Here is a 17,507-nt window from a genome sequence, read left to right as displayed (position 1 = left end):
TGGGGCCTTCATGGATCGAACTTGTTTGCCCTGAACGTCACACAGATGCTCAACTGGATTGAGACCCGGGGAACTGATCAAACCTTATCAAACTCTCTCAAATCCTTACATTCGCATAATTTCCCTGCTTCTAATACATCAACTTTGAGGACAAAATGTTCACTTGCTCCCTAATTTATCCCACACAATAACTCTTGCCAAGATGAATAGATAATCAATTATGCCTGATAGGTGTAAATAACATGATGGAAATACTGCAATTTGTAATGTGCAAAAAAGGCATGTATGTAAACAGTAAAGTGATTTTTTTTTTTTTAATAAACTGCCTTGTACAGTTTTAGGGAAATGCATTACATTACATATTGGCATGCCTATATAACTTTGTGTTTGAATGATTATCTCTCAGCTTTACCAGTCTTCCCTTTTACCAGTCTCAGTATTATTATTTTTCACCTTTTCAAATTTGTATAAGGAGACAAAGCCTTCATATGGTTCACCGTTCATCTGCCAGCCACCTGACGCAGGCGTCTAACTGCTAAGGCAGCAGGCTGGGTATTAACTAATGGGATTTGGCAGCTAAGGTGTCAGAACAGAGGACACACTCGATGGCTTTCACTGCATTACTGACAACGATTAATCAGCCTTTGTAATCTGATTCCTTTCACTGAGTGAGAGAAGAGAGGCGAGGAGAAAGTGCTATCTCACAGCCACTGTCATGGAAGGTGACAAGTGAAGTATTTTAATGTCTCTGCGTGCTGTATTTACATCACAAAGAAAATAAGAAAACAACTCCACTCCATGAGACATTTAGTAACCTCAAACTTTAATAAGTCATCTTTTATATATTATTGTCATAATCCTGTTGCGCAGCAGAGCATTGTGCCTCATGTCTCTCTACAGTCAGCTTTACATCTTCCACAAAATATATAATTTTTGTACACTTGCTCTTCGATTAATGTTTATCCTCTGATTGATGGGTGACTGCTTTATTGCGTTTGAGACAAACAAGTCTTGTGAGTGTGTAATTATAATCCAAACCACTTTCAAAAGCAATATTGGTAATTGCATATATTTGTAGGACTGTAAACAAACAATCAAGGATTTGTTAATCTTGTGCAGTGAATAACAGGCAAAATAAAAGTGATAGACAATTAAAAAAAGTTCTCATTATTTTAAGCATCTTATTCATTTTAAGGAGTACAAGTGTCTGAAAACTGGATTAATCATAGCTGCTATGGGTACATTTACTGGCAATAAAGACACCAAGATAGAATTTGACTGGGAATTAGAGTAGATGGGTGGATGGTCATCTGACAATAAAAAAACAAAAACACTATCCCTAAATTTGTGAAATTCACAGAAATTTGTTATTTGTGTTCTTTTTTAAAAATTGAAATCATTCCTTAGATGCCGTCTTGTACAAGTTATTTACACGTGATGTTTGATGTAAAATGTGGTTTAGGTGGGAGTTGTTGTGGCTGCAGCACTCCCTTCTTCGACCTGGTTTTTGAGCAAGAGGAACTTCAGCACAGGGTCGAGATACTCCATGATGGTTTCTTTCACTCCCTTCTCTAGCAAGTACCCTTCTGTCTCGATTTCAGTGTTTTCCTTTCCTGCCACTGCCTCCATGGCGGTCTGCAGGAGGCGCAAACTCACCAGCACAGAGCCCTGCAAAAGTGAGAGCGATTGGGGAGCAAGTTAGACAAGGGTAAGCTCTTTAAAACCCAGTGTTGTATGTCTCACATTTTATAAATTACAAGCTCGCTGTGGCACCACAATCTCTGCCTGAAATCATGGTCGGGCTTACCTGTAAGAGGAAGATTGACAGAACTCCAGCCCCAATTGTGTTCATCAGGCCCATGTAGTAGTTGACCAGAGCCTCTCTGCACCCCCGGAGGTAGATGTTGAGCTCCTCGGTTTGGTAATCATAGTTATAGTGAGCTGAATTGTTGGTAAGCTGATACTGCATGCACGGCCGTGGAGAACTGGGGTTACAGCAACTGAATGGGACTCCGTCTACCAAGTAACGGCCATCCACGTTGCTCTTGATGCGGCTATAGAAACAAATGAGGGATTACTAACACTGTTACCACATGATTGTTTTCTTTAGTCACACTTTTTCAATCCAAACTCTTTCATTTTTTAAGAATATGCACAAATGTGAAACCCACTACCCTCCAGCCCCTTACTCTTTCACTTCCTTAGAGCTGAAATCAAGGTAGCGGTTGCTGATCCACTGGACCTCGAACCAATCCCTGAAGTCATTGTTCCCACAACACTGAAACTCCATCTGCAGACGATCGATGTTCTGCTTCTGGAAGCAGCGGCCTGGTGTGTCTGTATCCTTGTAGAAGCGGATGCCATTCCTCAGGCCAGCCTTTAGAGAAGACTCCAGACTGCCCTTCATTGCGTAGCTCATGATGACAGCTAGCAGCATGAGCACGGTGAAGAAGCAAGAGACGGCAAAGTAGGGCTTCAAGAAGTTCTTCCAGCGAGGGAATCGCCCAGCGTCCAGGGCATCCTGACAGATCTTTGATGCAAAGTAGTTGATGCCCAAGGAGGCGAGACCAACAATCATGAGGGTGTTCGGCACAATATGAATGTCTTGGTTATCCATTACCTGAAAGTGAGTCACACAGCAATGTGTGGAATATTAAACCATTCAAATTCATTTCAATAATTATGCAGAACAAATAAACAAAATTAGTGAAGTATGAAATTCTATGAAAATCGCACTCACCAGCCACTTTGTGAGGTACACCTGTTCAACTACTTGTTAACAAAAATACCTAAGTAGCCAGTCACATGGCAACAACTCAGTTCATTTAGGCATGTAGACATGGTCAAGATGACTTGCTCAAGTTCAAATCGAGCATCAGAAGAAAGGTGAGTTAAGTGACTTGGCTGTTGGTGCCTGGTCTGAGTATTTCAGAAACTGCTGATATACTGGGGGGGGGGGTGTTCTACACAACCATGACTGAAGATTGCTTGTAGCCAGTGAGCTTCAGCTCACACTGAAAATGTCTCTGTGATACTAAAGGTTTAAGTAGAAAGGCCTGACTACCTCAATCCGATAGGTAAGGAATGGTGACTGAAAAAAGAACAGTCGTTACAAACAGGGTATGCAGAAGAGCATCTCTGAGTGCACAACACATTTAAGCAATGGGCTACAGCAGCAAAAGACCACATCAGGTACCACTCCTGTCAGCTAAGAACAGGAAATTGCGGCTACAATTTGCATGGCCTCTGCAAAATTGAACACCAGAAGACTAGAAAAATGTTGGTCGGGTGAGTCTCGTTTTCTGCCTTGTATCAATGATTTACTTTGTTGTTTTGGGGTTGTAATGATGTGGGGATATTTTCTTGGCACACTTTGGGCCCCTCAGTACCAACTGAGCATGGTTTAAACCCCAAAGCTTACATGCTCCTGACCATGTCCATCCCTTTATATTCACAGTGTACCCATCTTCTGACGGCTGTGGCCTTGTACAGGACAACACTCCATGTCACAAAGCTTAGATAATCCCAAACTGGTTTCTTGAACATGATAATGTTCACTGTCCACAAACAGTCTCCACAGCCACCAAATCTTAATCTGGCACCTTTGGGAGTGATGCAACACCAAAATTCAAGTCATGGATGTGCAGCCAAAAAAATCTGCAATAACTGTGTGATGCTATCATGTCAATATGGACCAAGCTCTCTAAGGAATGTTTCCAGCACCATGTTGAAACTTTGCTATGAATAATTAAGTCAGTTCTTAAAAGCAAAAAGCAGTTGTGTCAGGTGAATGTCTAATAAAATGTCCAGAGAGCTTATGTTCACAGCCATAAACATAATTGCATGTATATGTAAACTTTTTAACCAATTTTTCTCCTCTAATAAGTCAGACTGTTCTTCTCCAATGCCTACTATTTTGAATATATAGACACTAATGCGGAGAGTACAGTCCTGAAATGAAAGTTAACATTTTTGACATCACAACATGCATTGATGAGGCTTAGAAGGCTTAAAAGGATTCCACCTTTATTTATGAAGAGACGTCAATTTGTAAATGTGCGTAAATATATATAGAAATAAAACATATTGTCAGCATTACTGTCAGATGCTAAATGTCATAATGAAGAACTAGACCAGAATGTATGAGCCACAAGCAGCTGGGGCTTAAAAGTATCGTTCAAGGATACCTGTCGTACATTTAGTAACTCAGAACTCAGTTTGTTATCCACTTCTACCACACAGAACAGACACAAACACCACAACTGCATGAAATTGCAGCCACTTCCCTTTTAAATATGGTAGTGAGGTTCTACTGAATGCTGCACTATTTGTCTTTGGTTTGGTAAACCAATGTGATTCCAATGGAACATGTTTGTAGAGCACAGTTCCTGAAGCTATATGTCAAGCAAACTAACATCCTCAGAGATTCATTTTGGTAAAATGGAAATTTAAAAAAATAATTTCATTTTGAAAACACAACAAAGTCTTGTGTTCAGTCAAACGTTCTCTGATGATGGGATTAAACCTTTACTGTAATCTACATAATAAGATAATATTTTCTTTGCATTTTTCAATCATTCCAAGCGTGTGTAACAATAAAACTGATCATACAAAGCTATGGTGACAGCTTTAAGTAGCAGTAGGGATTAGGGTAATTAAGACTGACGAAGCCTAATTTATGAAATGATGAGTCAGGATCCAAAGTGGGTCACAGGTGTGTTGATTGCCGATTAGCACGGAGATTTCATTTATCCTCTAAGACTTTTTCCTTTTGCATTTTCCCTGAAAATCTAGTGTCTACAGTTAAAACCCAACACAGAAGGCATTTGTTGAGTGTACTCAGGAATATTCACACCTGGTATTATAGCGTATAATCAGATTCTTTAGGCAATTAAATATAGCGTCCCTGATATTTGATGCACAACTTGATGTGAGATTAGAAATATTAGCACTTATTAGTGGTTTATTATTTGACATTATTTGTAATAGTTATCATTGCAGACAACAATAATTTTAATGACTTTCTTCCCATTACACACAGTTACAGTAACTATGCATACTCTTAATACTACATTTCATGCAAATAGTAGTTACCCAGTAGTAATTTTCAGGCATCCTACAATGGGTAAATTCAAAAAGTATAAGAAAGTATTCACTCTAGGAGGTCAAATTTTAAGTACCTCTGCCCTCCTGCGGAGCTCCGTCTTGAGGATGCACCCCAGGGTGAAGGTCGTGGCCCCAGCAACCGTGGCACACCATGACAGGATCCACAGTCCCTGGGCTAGCTTCACCCTTTTCTGAAAGGGGAACTTCATCTTCATCACCACCATGGTTGCAGCGGGGGAATCTTACCAGGTCTCACCGGGGGGTAGGGGAAGGAGAGCGACGAGGCCGCGGGGGACGATGCTGTGCTCTGGCTGTGAGAGAGGAGAAGAGATGAGAGGGAGGACTCCAAAGGCTTAAAGATGAAGATGGCAGAACTGAAACACACCTGTATAAACAGTGTGAGGACAGTTCAGACACAAAACAGTAGTTTTGTGAGAAACAAACAACCAAACTAAGAAGTAGAGAGGTTAGCAGAAAGTCCCTGGAAACTTCTGAGTTTTAGAGCTTTACATCACAAGTGGTGCATCTTCAATTAAACTGATGTTGGTGGGTCAAATTTTACCTTATTTTTTCCTAAAAGATTCTGAAAAAAAGTCCAGTTATCTCCAGCAACCACTGTGTACCGTCCAATGTGCCACACAGTGGATTTGGCACACTGGATTTGGTAAACCTGGATGCAGGGGGGCGTCTTACCACTAATACCTACCTATCCTATTAAACTGGTTTGTGGATCCAGGCCATTGTCTGCTCAGCATCTGTCACTCATACAGAGGGACATGGATGACAAGCCAAATTGAAATTGACAGGGAGGTATTATTAATACACAAGTCATTATCTGTGTAATGCAGACACTTGGGACACATCTACTGGAAAAAATTACAAAGTACAAGAAAATTACATGAGATTTAAAAAAATATTTAGACAAATAGGTCTAAATATTTATTTCCATTTTCAATTTGCCATTATGTAGAAGTCTACAGGTTGAGAAACAGTCAAAGTCCTCTATTGGACCCAGAGTCACTGGCTCTCAACTCTGTGTAGTAATATATGAGGGGAAGAGTAGCCAACTCTCATTACTGCCTGACTGATACTCTGAATCCAAGTAGCATGGTCCCAAGGTGGCAAACATTCTCACCTCCTCATCCATACTGGTACCAATTTTCCATTAATATTTCTGGTCAATATGGTCTCTTTCATTTGCTCTGACTTTGCAGAACTCCTCTTATATGTAAGCAAACAAATCTACAATGAATATTTGTCTCCACCTTCTTAATCAGAACATGTATACAGTGAGATGATGATTTATTACAGTTCACAAAAGGCATCTGAAAGTGTATCACTACTGTTGTACTAATTTTGGTATCAATCCAGGATCAAGTAAATACAGGGTAAGTATTGACATTTTTGCTTTCCACAATTATTAGTCAGTGCAACAAAACACACCTTAAAGCGCTTTGAGTGCTCAGAAGAGTGGAAAAGTGCTATATAAGAACCAGTCCATTTACTTCTTTTTTTTTTTTTTTTTGCTTTGCTCTGCTCTACCAATAACTACCGTACTGGTCCATGAAAAGCGCTATATAAATCCAATCCATTATTATTATTACTACAGCTATAGCCTGTACATGCTTATAGTTATAGTATATTCATAATATACCTTCATACCGTGTACATTGTAACATACCTATAATAGATCTATATTCTGTAATATATCTATATTATTGCTAAAGCACTTTCTGGATGGATGCAAACTGCATTCCGTTGCCTTGTACTTGTGACATGTACAATGACACTAAAGTTGAATTCTATTCTATTCTATTCTATTCACAGCTGAAACTGTGTCTCACTGTTTTGTTTTGGGTTTGTTTTTTTCATTTCAGTTAGATGTGACATGGACAGAGACACAACTGTAAAATCTGTTCATTTGCAAGCTTTTATTTTGGCAGGATATTGTAATATGAGGAAAACAGCAAACATAACATAATTTTCACATTTTAAAAGCTATAGCAATACCGTATTTATAAGTATATATATATATTATCAGTAGCATGTAAGGCAAGCCTATCATAATTAAATTGTACTATAAACTGAAAGGAAATCGGGTTCAATATAATCTTTTTAACTGTTTTAAATTGTGCTTGATGTTGTTTATAGCATTCAAGAGTATCTAACAGTAGCTAGCTATGTAAATAAGTATAACTTATATGATGACTTTTTAAAATTCTGCAATGATGAAAAAAGAAAAGGAACTGCAGTAATCAGCCACAACATTAAAACCACCTGCCTAACATTGTGTATGTCCTCCTTTAGCCACAAAACCACATTTGACCTGTCAGAGTATGAACTGTGGCTATTTTGTTGTTTCAGCAGTGGAACCTTTGGCTCATGTGAGCTCTGTGGTGTAGCCTTGGAGGCCCACCTGTCAGTGGTTTTGGCTGACCATTCTATTTGTATCTATGCAACAAAAATACACATTTACATTTTACAATGAATTAATCAGTTTATCTAAGCTGTACAGGATTTTCCAAGTAGTGGAAAATATATAGTATATAGTATAGTATAATATAGTATTCATCAACCAACAATCACTTTCAGCAAATGCCAGCTATAATAATTTAAAGCTAGAAACTCATCGCTTTTATTGAATACACCAATTGGACAGTAGGAAAGTTTATCAAAGTAAATCCATAAAATCTACTTTTCAAATTCAGAAATTAAATTACATCAAACATCAAATTAATGTGGCTGAATCCATAAACCACTAAAACGAGCTTATTCATTAAACTTGCTACTACAGCTACATTAAATTAGGATTTTAGTGCAGTCATGTTACTGTCACAGCTTTGTTCGCTCTCCTTTCAGCACCTCATCTGGAATCCCTCCTATCCAGCCATGTACTTCAGCCCTGTCCTGCTCTCTTCCCTCTGTAGTGTAAGAATCACATATGAAGTGGTTTAGCATCCGCTCGGCTGACTGCAGGCTGGCCAAGCTGCTTTCTGCCTTTGACATACTGCTATCTATTGGCCTCCCAATAACCCTGTGGTTGCTTGTGTTCCAATGATGAATGATCTCATTATCTAAATCCTCAGTAGCTTCATTCCCTCGATGGCGGAGGTCCATCATGGCCTCTGTGCCTCTCAGCTCTTTTTGCATGTGATGGCATGCCAGAGGAATTTCCTCCAGGCTTGCTGACCGGATAAGAATGGCAGATCCATGATTTGGACTAGAGGACCTGTAACTTCCCTCACCTGTAATGTCATCAGAAAGATTCTTCATGCCAGAAGGGCGAGAACTAGTTTGTGGTGCAGGTAAATTGTCACTGTGGGAGGTGAACTGAAGATGAGGTATTTGCAGTGGGCGTGGAGAGTGTGGTCTGGGAATTTCCTCACTTCCTGACTCGCTGTCTCTGTCCAGGTCTGCTTCCCGGTGTCTCCAGGTCTGACCCCTGTTTGATCCTGTCAGTATAAGCCGTGGGGTCTCTTCTCCCACTTCAGACCAGTCAGATTCCTCCTCCTCTGGGACTGACCCTAGAGGTTGCTCCTGCCCAGCAGCTTTAACCTTTCCATAATTATCGTTGTCCATAAACTGAACTGGAGGGGGAGCGATTGGGAGAACCACCTGATTAATGGTATCATCTGACTGAAAATGATGGTTGTTTTTGTGTATTGCAGAAGTCACCTGAAATGAGAAGAGAAACTGATCAGTTCAATGGAATTTGGAAATAATAAATATGAAATATGATTGAAAGAAAAACAAAGGTTTTGTATGAACAAAATTATACTAATGCCGAGTACTACGCTGTCCTCTAAACTATTTAAGACATAGGAAAAACATATTTATATACTTCATACTGTATGAAAAGACTAATATAGCCTGCATGTCATGTGGACTCTGAAACCTCAAATTTGACATTTTGGTCAATATCATCTTCACAGACATCAGAAATCACAAGGGATGAATGGATCCGACTGAGAAACCAACGACACTCCACATACATATGCATTTTGTCAATGACAAGCTAGAAACACCATAAATCATGTGGTTTGTCATCTATTTAACAAACTTACAACTAGAATATCAAATTATTATTGGGGTATTGAATTCAGTGGGAATTTAGGTATTTTTCCATAAACGGTAAATGGACTGATTCTTATATCTAGCGCTTTTCTACTCTCTCCGAGCACTCAAAGCTCTTTATACAGCTAATCCATTCACCCAATCACACCCATTCACCCAAGCACTTCTAAGCTTAAGCGCTAAGTATCTAACACTCGGATGGATATATCGGAGAGCAACATGGGGTTAGTATCTTGCCCAAGGATATTTGGCATGCAGAATGGAGCAGCCTGGAATCGAACCACCAACCTTCTGGTTAGTGGCTGAGACGCTCTGCCACCTGAGCAATAAGCCATTCCTGATATCAAGAGTGCTGCGGGCCTGCTTAAAAACCAAGAATTCCAGGGCTACCGAATCATAAATCTCACTCTAATCAAAATACAAGAAAGAGTGATGCATTTGAAAACTGTATTCAAAAAACATAAACTACACAGGCTGTTGGTTATAAATTGCTAATCCTACTCAGACACAAGTGTTTAGGCCAGTGTGTGACCCACTTGCCTCTGGGACACAAACTTCAATACCAGAGTGGTACATTTAGGTGAGAGTAATTATTAATATCACAAACTAACCCCCACCCCCTTGTTACCAGTTTAAAGTTATTTTTTATATAATGAAATACATTTATATAAATATCTAACTGTATGTGACTAGAAAGTAATTTCAAAATGAATTTATTTTATTACTGCAGCTCACTTGCAGCACCTAGAGATATTTTCCACACTGATCTAAACAATCAGATTTTTTTTTCTGCAACCTTAGCAGCCGCTACTTTGATATTTGCAAGGAATGCCAGAATTAAATGTTACTAATATTTTCCAGACCTAGAAATGAAAGAATGCCAAAGAGCTTACACTGAACACTTCGCCAGAGTTGCCAAATTTCACATTACCAAGCTGCTGTGTCAGCTCTGAAATACGACAGTTCAATCTTTGTCGTTCTTCTTCCATATTTTGAGTCTGAAACAGAAGGAAAATGGGGGAACAAGATGTAATAGCTCACATATATGTTTATAGTAATGGATGTCTTACATCAGATGTACAGCCATGCTTGCTTTCTCACCACTGAGTGAAGCTTTTGCTCCAGAACATTATTAGTCTGCTGTGTGGACGAGCAGTTATCATGTAGTCTGAAATAAGGCAGAGACAGACTTACTCAGCAAACATTATAACAGTTATCACTATTTGCAGTTAGTCTCTGGAAAAGGCATTCTTCACCTCTTAAACCTCTCTGTGAGGTTGCTGAGCTCTGTGCGTGTCCTCTGAAGTTCCGCCTCCAACAGCTTTTGGCTACTCATGAATTCCTCTCCCAAACACTCCATCCTCACAGCTGTCTTCAGCAAACTGTGGTGCAGACCTTCATTTTGTTCCTGTATTATCCTAAAATACAGACAGACAAAAGCAAGAGTTGTCAAGCTTTGATCCATTTATTTTTAAATCGTTGTTTTTCTTTTTAAATGAACAGTTCCATATTTTCTATGTTACACATCCAAATACCCAAACACCCAAATGAATAACATTGCACTTACATGATTCTACCCAGCTCCTCTTTCTTCTCCTGCGTTGAAGTAATAAATACATGAATTATTTTTTTTTTTAAAAAGCATTCAACGGGTACTCAGTTAGGGTTAAAGTGAAAAATGAAATGAAATGAAAGATGAACACATAATATTAGTCTAGGATGTCAAATTGATTGCTATTAGTTTGTATTTAGTAGCTAATCTATTGTTCTGTAACTAATCTATTGTTCTTTAACACGTGAACGTCATTTGCAGATCTATTGTCTGCCATGACGTGTAAGCTGTTGCCCAAATCAATATGAACGGAAATTAGATGAACATCATTACATAACCAGATAATAAAAAACATAAAACACAGGCAGCCATGTGATCCTGGTAGTTACTTGTGTGTATGCACATCATAATAGAAAACATTTTCAGTGAGTATAATAATGCCATACTTGTTGTAATGATGGGCCAATGAAACTTGTTCGTTCCTCTTCGTGGCTGCTGGGGTTGCTTGTTGTTGTCATGGAAGACTCTGGTTTAATGGAAAGAGGCTCCGTCTTCCTGTGTGCCAGTGGACTGCCAGCAGAATGCCCCTTCAAATGAGTGTGGTGGTCATCGTGGTCAAAATCATTGTTTCTTGAGTGGTGCTGGTTGGGATGCGATTCATGGTGGTGATGACCTGATCTGTAGTGGTCTCCATGTTGTACGCAATGGCCTGGATTGTGCTGGTCTCCATGATGCTGATGTTGATGAGATTCCCTATGTTGATCTTCATGGTGATGATGGCCTGAACTATCAACATCATCATGATGATGATCTAGACTGTGGTGGTCATGTTGATGGTGAATGTTCAAAATATGATGGTCACGGTGACGATAGTGATGCTCTGGACTGTGATGGTCTCCATGATGACGATGATGGTCTGAAAAGTGGTGGTCTCTATGATGATGGTGATGATGATCTTGACTGTGGCGGTCTCCATGATGATGATGGGGATGCCCCAGATTGCGGTGGTCTCCATGATGCTGATGCACTGGGCTGTGGTGGTCCCCATGATGAAGTTGGTGTTCTGGGCTATTGTGGTCCCCATGGTGATGGTGATGGTTTGGTCTGTGGTGGCCCCCATGGTGATGGTGATGGTCTTGGCTATGGTGATCTCCGTGATGATGGTGATGGTCTGGCTTGTGATGGTCCCCATGATGATGGTGATGGTCTGGACTATGGTGGTCTTTGTGATGATGGTGATGGTCTGGACTATGGTTGTCTCCATGGTGATGGTGGTGACCTTGGCTATGGTCTTCTTGGTGATGATGGTGATGGTCTGGACTATGGTGGTCTCTGTGATGATGTGGATGGTCTGGACTATGGTGGTCTCTGTGATGATGGTGATGGTCTGGACTATGGTTGTCTTTGTGATAATGGTGATGGTCTGGACTATGGTTGTCTCCATGGTGATGGTGATGGTCTGGACTATGGTCTTCTTGGTGATGATGGTGATGGTCTGGACTATGGTGGTCTCTGTGATGATGTGGGTGGTCTGGACTATGGTGGTCTCTGTGATGATGGTGATGGTCTGGACTATGGTGGTCTTTGTGATGATGGTGATGGTCTGGACTATCATGGTCTCCTTGGTGATGGCCTTGGCTATTGTGGTCTACATGATGATGGTGATGGTGATGAACATGACCGTATTGCTTGCCATGGTGGTGATGGTGTGCATTACTATGATGATGGGATGGGCTATAGGGTTCTCTATGTCGATGTTGCCCACGGTAATGGTGATGTGATGCAGAGTGGTGATCTTTGTTGTGGTAGGTATGGCTATGTGAATCTCCATGGGGATAAACAGGACTGTGGTCCTTTCTGTGATGATGGTGAGGACTTGGGCTATTTCCATGGTAATGATGATGGTGATGGTGACTAGAAGTCTCATGGTCTCCTTTGTGGTGGTTATGGTAGTGCTTAAAAGAATAGGAGTGACGCTCAGGAGATTGAGACCATGAGTGACGTCTTCTAAAACAGCTGAATTCTGTGCAGCTTTTTGGCCTATGATGCATGTGATGGGGTGACTCTTCAAAATAGCGACTTTCACCGTGGAAAGATTTAGACTGAGACAACTGCGAAGAGTGTGAATATTTGCTGGAGCTAATTGAGTCCGCACTGGTGGGCCGGCTTCTTTGCTGTCTAGGTTTGTCAGTCCTGCTGTCCGCCTTCCTGGATCTAAGAGAGGCCTGCCCTGGACTGCAGGGTCGTTGCGCATCTGTCACGCCAAGAGTGGTTAGCCTCATTGGGCTGAGCACCTGCCGAGTAATCTCATTAAGAAAAGCAGAGAACTTCATTTTTTCTTTCATTAAATTCTTCCTGGCTTCATTTTTCCTCTTCTCCGATTCATTTTCATCCTCATTTCCATGTCCTTTGTCTTTGGGTGTGGTGAGAGCCTCCATTGATTTGGCCTTGCGGAAACTTCCATCATTTTCAAAGCTTCTTGCAATTTTCTTAGGGCTTTTTGAGGTTCCCTTTTTGGGGCCACAACGAGAGGACTTGCTTTTCTCTTGTTTCTGTTTGCTGGGCAGCTCATTTAGATTAGCTGGTTTATTTATCAAAGGAGCCATATCATCTCCTTCATCAAAGTACTTGTGTTTTCCAGAGATATCGGTCCAGGATTGTGAATGCTGTGGCTTCCTGAAAGGATTGCTATCTGAAGTGTCACTTCTGCTGCTGTTCTCAGAAGACAGACTAGAAGAAGAGGAAGATGTTGTAGAAGAGGAAGAGAAAGAGGAAGGGGAGGAGGAAGAAGAAGAGGAGGACAAAGAGGAAGATGAGGATGTCGATGAAGATGAAGAGGATGAAGAGGATGAAGAAGAATGGCTTGAGGAACTTGAGGAAGTTTGTGAAAGAGAAACATGACGATGGTTTTGCTTGTGGTGGTAATGGTGAGATTCGGACTGATGTTGACGGTTGGTATGATGATCACTCAAAATGCTCTCCTCTGCTGTAGAATGAGTGCTATTTCAAAAAGAAAACATGGGTGTTAAAGGGCACAGTGTCTACAGTAAATTAATTCTGATACTTGGTTAGCCTAACTACCAACCAACCCCAGAGATTCATTCCCCCAAGACAATTTTAAGAAGAAACAAAAATTCTATTCTGATAGCATATGACGTGATTGGTGAAAAGGTTACTTCTCATCACTGATAATGGAAAAGACCTCACATGATTAATGTGAGGTCTAATTAATGTGTGATTAATTTTGTAAAAATAAAAACAAAATCTATATGAAATGCTTAAATAATTACTGTTAACATACAGTTAGAAAAAGGATGGACTTACTCATGACTATCGTTGCCATCTGACCTTTGTTTATTATTGTGACGCTGATGGCCTTGATTTTGATGGTGGTGCTTCACATGTGGACCTTTGGAGCCGGCTGGTCTTCTGTGCTTGTGCTCTTTTTCTTGATGATCACACATTTCTGCCTTGTGACTTATGATCTCCCTGGTGTTCTGATGAGGATGTACAGGTCTGAATTTTTTTCCATCAGCTGGCAATGCAATCAGGAGTCCTCAGAAACTTGCACAAACTCTGTTCCTGGGAAAATATTTGCTTTATTTACAACTTTACAATATAAATCCCTCTGCTTTGATCACATTATTACCTCTGCTAATATAAAAGTGAAAGGTTTTTCAATGAATTGTGATAAAACATTGTAGGGGTGTAGAGTAGGATATGTCAGCAGTCCATTAAAATTTGGCTTACATCCACCAATTCTTCAAGGTCAATGTAATGATTTATTAGTCAAGAATTGACTAAAAACCTTATAACTTAGAAACAAAATTGTGGTGTTTATTGTACCATAGAAAGATTTAAAATATTATGTCACATTTAACCTCTAACCTTTGCTTCAATGTGATAATAATGATCTATTTAAACTATATTTCTTATTGTCATTGTTTGTACTGATAAGGTATTGGTATGTAGTGAATGATATATGAGGATTCTAAATATCACATTACTTTGGACCTCTGACTTCTTCAAGGCCAAATAAGGTAAAACTTTGATAAAACTTTCTCTTAGACTATGCTTAAAATTCTGTTGCCTTTGTTTGCGTTGGCAGAATAAAGGAAATGAAACTGGTATATGATGGGGATTCTTACATTACAGTTTGTATCCAAATGTCATGTCACATTTGACCTCCGACCTCACGTTTACATTTCACATCTGCCTGTCTTTGAAGTTGACCCCAAGAGAGTGAGCTGCCTTAGTGGAGGTTTGTGCTTTCAGTCTTGCTTATTTTTCTATCATATTCAAAGTGTGCATAATAACAGGAACACAGCAATACTTCATATTTGCATCTATAAAATCTGAGAATGCCTGTTATAATATACATTCAGTGATTACAAATTCATAGATCTATTCTAGATTACTGCAATCTAGATCCAGAATGAAAACAAATAACATAAACTTACTTAAACTTAATTTAAACTTAAAATTACAGCATTGACATCAGTGTCATTTCTCACATGTAATAAAAACCAACAGGTTTCGAGAGGATGAAAAACTGTTTCAGCTGCTTTTTTGTGACTAACTAAGCTGCCATAGAGACAAGAGCTGTACTCACAGTCTTCCACGGGCCCTGACGTTCACAGAAGCTTCCCTTGTGTGATGAGCCTTCTAATTGAACTGGGAGGCACATGTGAAGCACACACACTCCCATTTCAATTTATACTCCTGCACCGTCCAATGACAGAAAGGAAAGCTGCCACGAGCAGCTACTTTGAACTCTATTAAACTCTATTGAATACTCTGTATGACACCTTTTGAATTTAAAAATAACCAGCTGAATGAGGAATGTATTGGTCTGTGCATGTACAGTATAACTCCAAAATCAATACAAGCCACATGTACACATTTCTGCAGTGTACATAAAAAAAAAAGCCTGAAACATAAATTTTCACTGCAGTTTTCATTCACTTTCTTTTTTTTTTTAATATTTCTGGATTTTTGCACAAGTTTTGTTCTGCTGAAGCTGCAAGACATCGAAGCAGCGCTGCATTATTTGAACTTTGTCTTCCTGTCTCAATATATCACCAAAGAAGTCTCAAAAATCACAAGAATCTATCTTTATTTTGGAAATGGCCTGAAGACACAGCGATAGAATGAAGCCTTAATGTCACTGATGTGAGCTGCTATGCCAGCCAAAAACACACAATGGCTTCCAGCATTCATTGCTCAGTGTGCACAGGGGCACGTACAGCTGGGCTCATCAAAAATAGGAACAGCAAAGGGAACAAAATGTGAGGTAAACTGTTTTTGAAGCGAGTCTGTATGACTGCAAGGCATGGTGGTGGGTGGGTATCAGATGTTATCTTCTTGTATCATACATTTCACAAAATGCTCTTTTTTGTCTGTTAATGTGTTAGAGATGGGGAAATGAAAATTCTTCTGTTAAAAAGGCCAAGCTAGCCTATAAAACTCACTCCAGATGTGAGAGTTCATTACAAAGACATTTTTACTGCCTACGATTGGCATCAGGAGTGCAGTGAAGTGCAGGAAAAGTGTGCAGCGTGTTAACAAGAAAGTGTGGACGTATTGATCAGGATGTCCCTATTATGTCAGTGCAATGGACAATCTAATAACTCAGAGTTACTGAGAAATACATTGAACTCCGATAGAGTGACAAAAACCATTAGACTTCACAAAGCAGTCAAGCGGTTATGTTAAACCACCAAAGAAAATTTTCATGTATCGAGTAACATGTTGGAGAATACAATCAAAATATTCTGGTGTATACCACAGAGCTGTGATCCGCTTTGTAATTTTTGCAACATGTGCATGTTGATAACTGCTGGCAGGTCTCCCCTCATCAATGTAACCGTGGCTCAGAACCACAGAAAATCAATAGCATGCACAATGGAAAGCTGGGAGAGTCAGATAATGCTCATGCGCATTGGTGGATATTTATAACACTAATATCTGCACAGGACTCAATAAATCAGGATGTGGCAAAGTTACATCACGCAATAAGTCACTGCAGGCAGAAATGAATGCTGTACTCTCCACGCTAAAAGACTGTGACTGTCCTTTTTCAAATACATTTAATTATTATAGCTTTTAAGTAAACTTTTTATGCAGGGAAAATATGACTGTTGAATGGGTATCTTGCCCTATCATGTGATGCAGGTTCACTTGGTACATCACATGAACAATCCAAAGCATGCCTTAAGGTCACTTCCTGAATCTCAGATCATTTTAATAATAAACAAACAGAAGTAATAAAGAGACTTTAAATGTGGTACAGTTCCTGGTGCCAGGTGTGCTGGTCTGAGTGTAGCTTAGGAACACCAAGCAAGGGAAGGGCCAATCACAAGTGAGTCACACAGGTGATTGCTGCCAGCTGTAGGGCCTGCTTCCTGCCTGACTTCCAGATCTGACTAATACTTTTGCCAGATAAAATGAAATGACAGATATTTTATGAGTAGTTTTAATAATTGTAAAGCTTTACTGTTTCTGTATTGGTGTGTTTTGTATTTATTAATTCATACATTACTTTTAATTGTAGGCAGAAAATGAGCAGAGCACTGGCTGCCTTTTATTTAAGGATTGTTTTAGACGCCATTCACAGAACTGACTTGTTTAGTAATTCTAGCGGCTGTATTTAGTGTAGATTTTTAATTCCTTGTTTGCTTCTAGGACTGCAGCTGGTGGTTGCCTCCAGTCACGGGAGTTGTTGCCATACAAGGAATTCAATGACTTTTGCGGTGATATAATTTCTTTGTATGTT

At 39.8% G+C, this 17,507-nt stretch overlaps 2 protein-coding genes across 5 annotated transcripts; both read right to left on the bottom strand.

The window, feature by feature from the left end:
* Positions 1-802: 802 nt before the first annotated feature.
* On the bottom strand, positions 803-5,827 carry rom1a (retinal outer segment membrane protein 1a). Of its 2 annotated transcripts, none has more exons than XM_086309558.1 (5): positions 5,669-5,827; positions 5,181-5,417; positions 2,190-2,620; positions 1,808-2,054; positions 803-1,668 (listed from the first exon to the last, which is right to left on the bottom strand). In XM_086309558.1, exons 2-5 carry the CDS (start codon positions 5,328-5,330, stop codon positions 1,459-1,461), a joined length of 1,038 nt encoding a protein of 345 aa, XP_086165684.1. In that variant the 5' UTR covers positions 5,331-5,417; positions 5,669-5,827; the 3' UTR covers positions 803-1,458. The 2 variants fall into 2 exon arrangements, with proteins under 2 accessions (XP_086165684.1, XP_086165685.1); XM_086309559.1 differs by lacking the exon at positions 5,669-5,827 and adding an exon at positions 5,492-5,643.
* Positions 5,828-7,007: 1,180 nt separating this feature from the next.
* On the bottom strand, positions 7,008-15,413 carry LOC147321222 (uncharacterized). 3 transcript variants are annotated; one of them, XM_086309555.1, is made up of 8 exons: positions 15,345-15,413; positions 14,081-14,314; positions 11,179-13,732; positions 10,748-10,776; positions 10,437-10,598; positions 10,282-10,348; positions 10,074-10,178; positions 7,008-8,781 (listed from the first exon to the last, which is right to left on the bottom strand). In XM_086309555.1, the coding sequence occupies exons 2-8, from the start codon at positions 14,194-14,196 to the stop codon at positions 7,939-7,941; spliced, it is 3,876 nt and encodes a 1,291-aa protein (XP_086165681.1). In that variant the 5' UTR covers positions 14,197-14,314; positions 15,345-15,413; the 3' UTR covers positions 7,008-7,938. The 3 variants fall into 3 exon arrangements, with proteins under 3 accessions (XP_086165681.1, XP_086165679.1, XP_086165680.1); XM_086309553.1 differs by having other exon boundaries at positions 7,009-8,781; positions 14,057-14,314; XM_086309554.1 differs by having other exon boundaries at positions 7,009-8,781; positions 14,057-14,308; positions 15,345-15,411.
* Between the last annotated feature and the right edge of the window lie 2,094 nt (positions 15,414-17,507).

The sequence above is a fragment of the Aulonocara sp. 'chitande type north' Nkhata Bay genome, linkage group LG10, assembly GCF_057382095.1.
Source record: "Aulonocara sp. 'chitande type north' Nkhata Bay isolate Kocher_YH1m ecotype deep benthic linkage group LG10, A_spYH_male_GT1.1, whole genome shotgun sequence".
NCBI lineage: Eukaryota > Metazoa > Chordata > Actinopteri > Cichliformes > Cichlidae > Aulonocara > Aulonocara sp. 'chitande type north' Nkhata Bay.
The sequence above is the reverse complement of the archived record's forward strand: the minus strand, read 5'-3'. Positions and strand labels throughout refer to the sequence as shown.

Excerpts from the sequence above, each read along its gene's own strand:
- rom1a (XM_086309558.1), bottom strand. The coding sequence starts at position 5,330 with ATGGTGGTGATGAAGATGAAGTTCCCCTTTCAGAAAAGGGTGAAGCTA. Across the intron at positions 2,621-5,180 it reads AGCTCCGCAGGAGGGCAGAG|GTAATGGATAACCAAGACAT; the intron begins GTACTTAAAATT and ends ACTCACTTTCAG. Across the intron at positions 1,669-1,807 it reads TGTCAATCTTCCTCTTACAG|GGCTCTGTGCTGGTGAGTTT; the intron begins GTAAGCCCGACC and ends TCACTTTTGCAG.
- LOC147321222 (XM_086309553.1), bottom strand. The coding sequence starts at position 14,196 with ATGTGTGATCATCAAGAAAAAGAGCACAAGCACAGAAGACCAGCCGGC. Across the intron at positions 13,733-14,056 it reads GATGGCAACGATAGTCATGA|CACTCATTCTACAGCAGAGG; the intron begins GTAAGTCCATCC and ends TTTTTGAAATAG. Across the intron at positions 8,782-10,073 it reads ACTCTGGCGAAGTGTTCAGT|GTGACTTCTGCAATACACAA; the intron begins GTAAGCTCTTTG and ends TTCTCATTTCAG.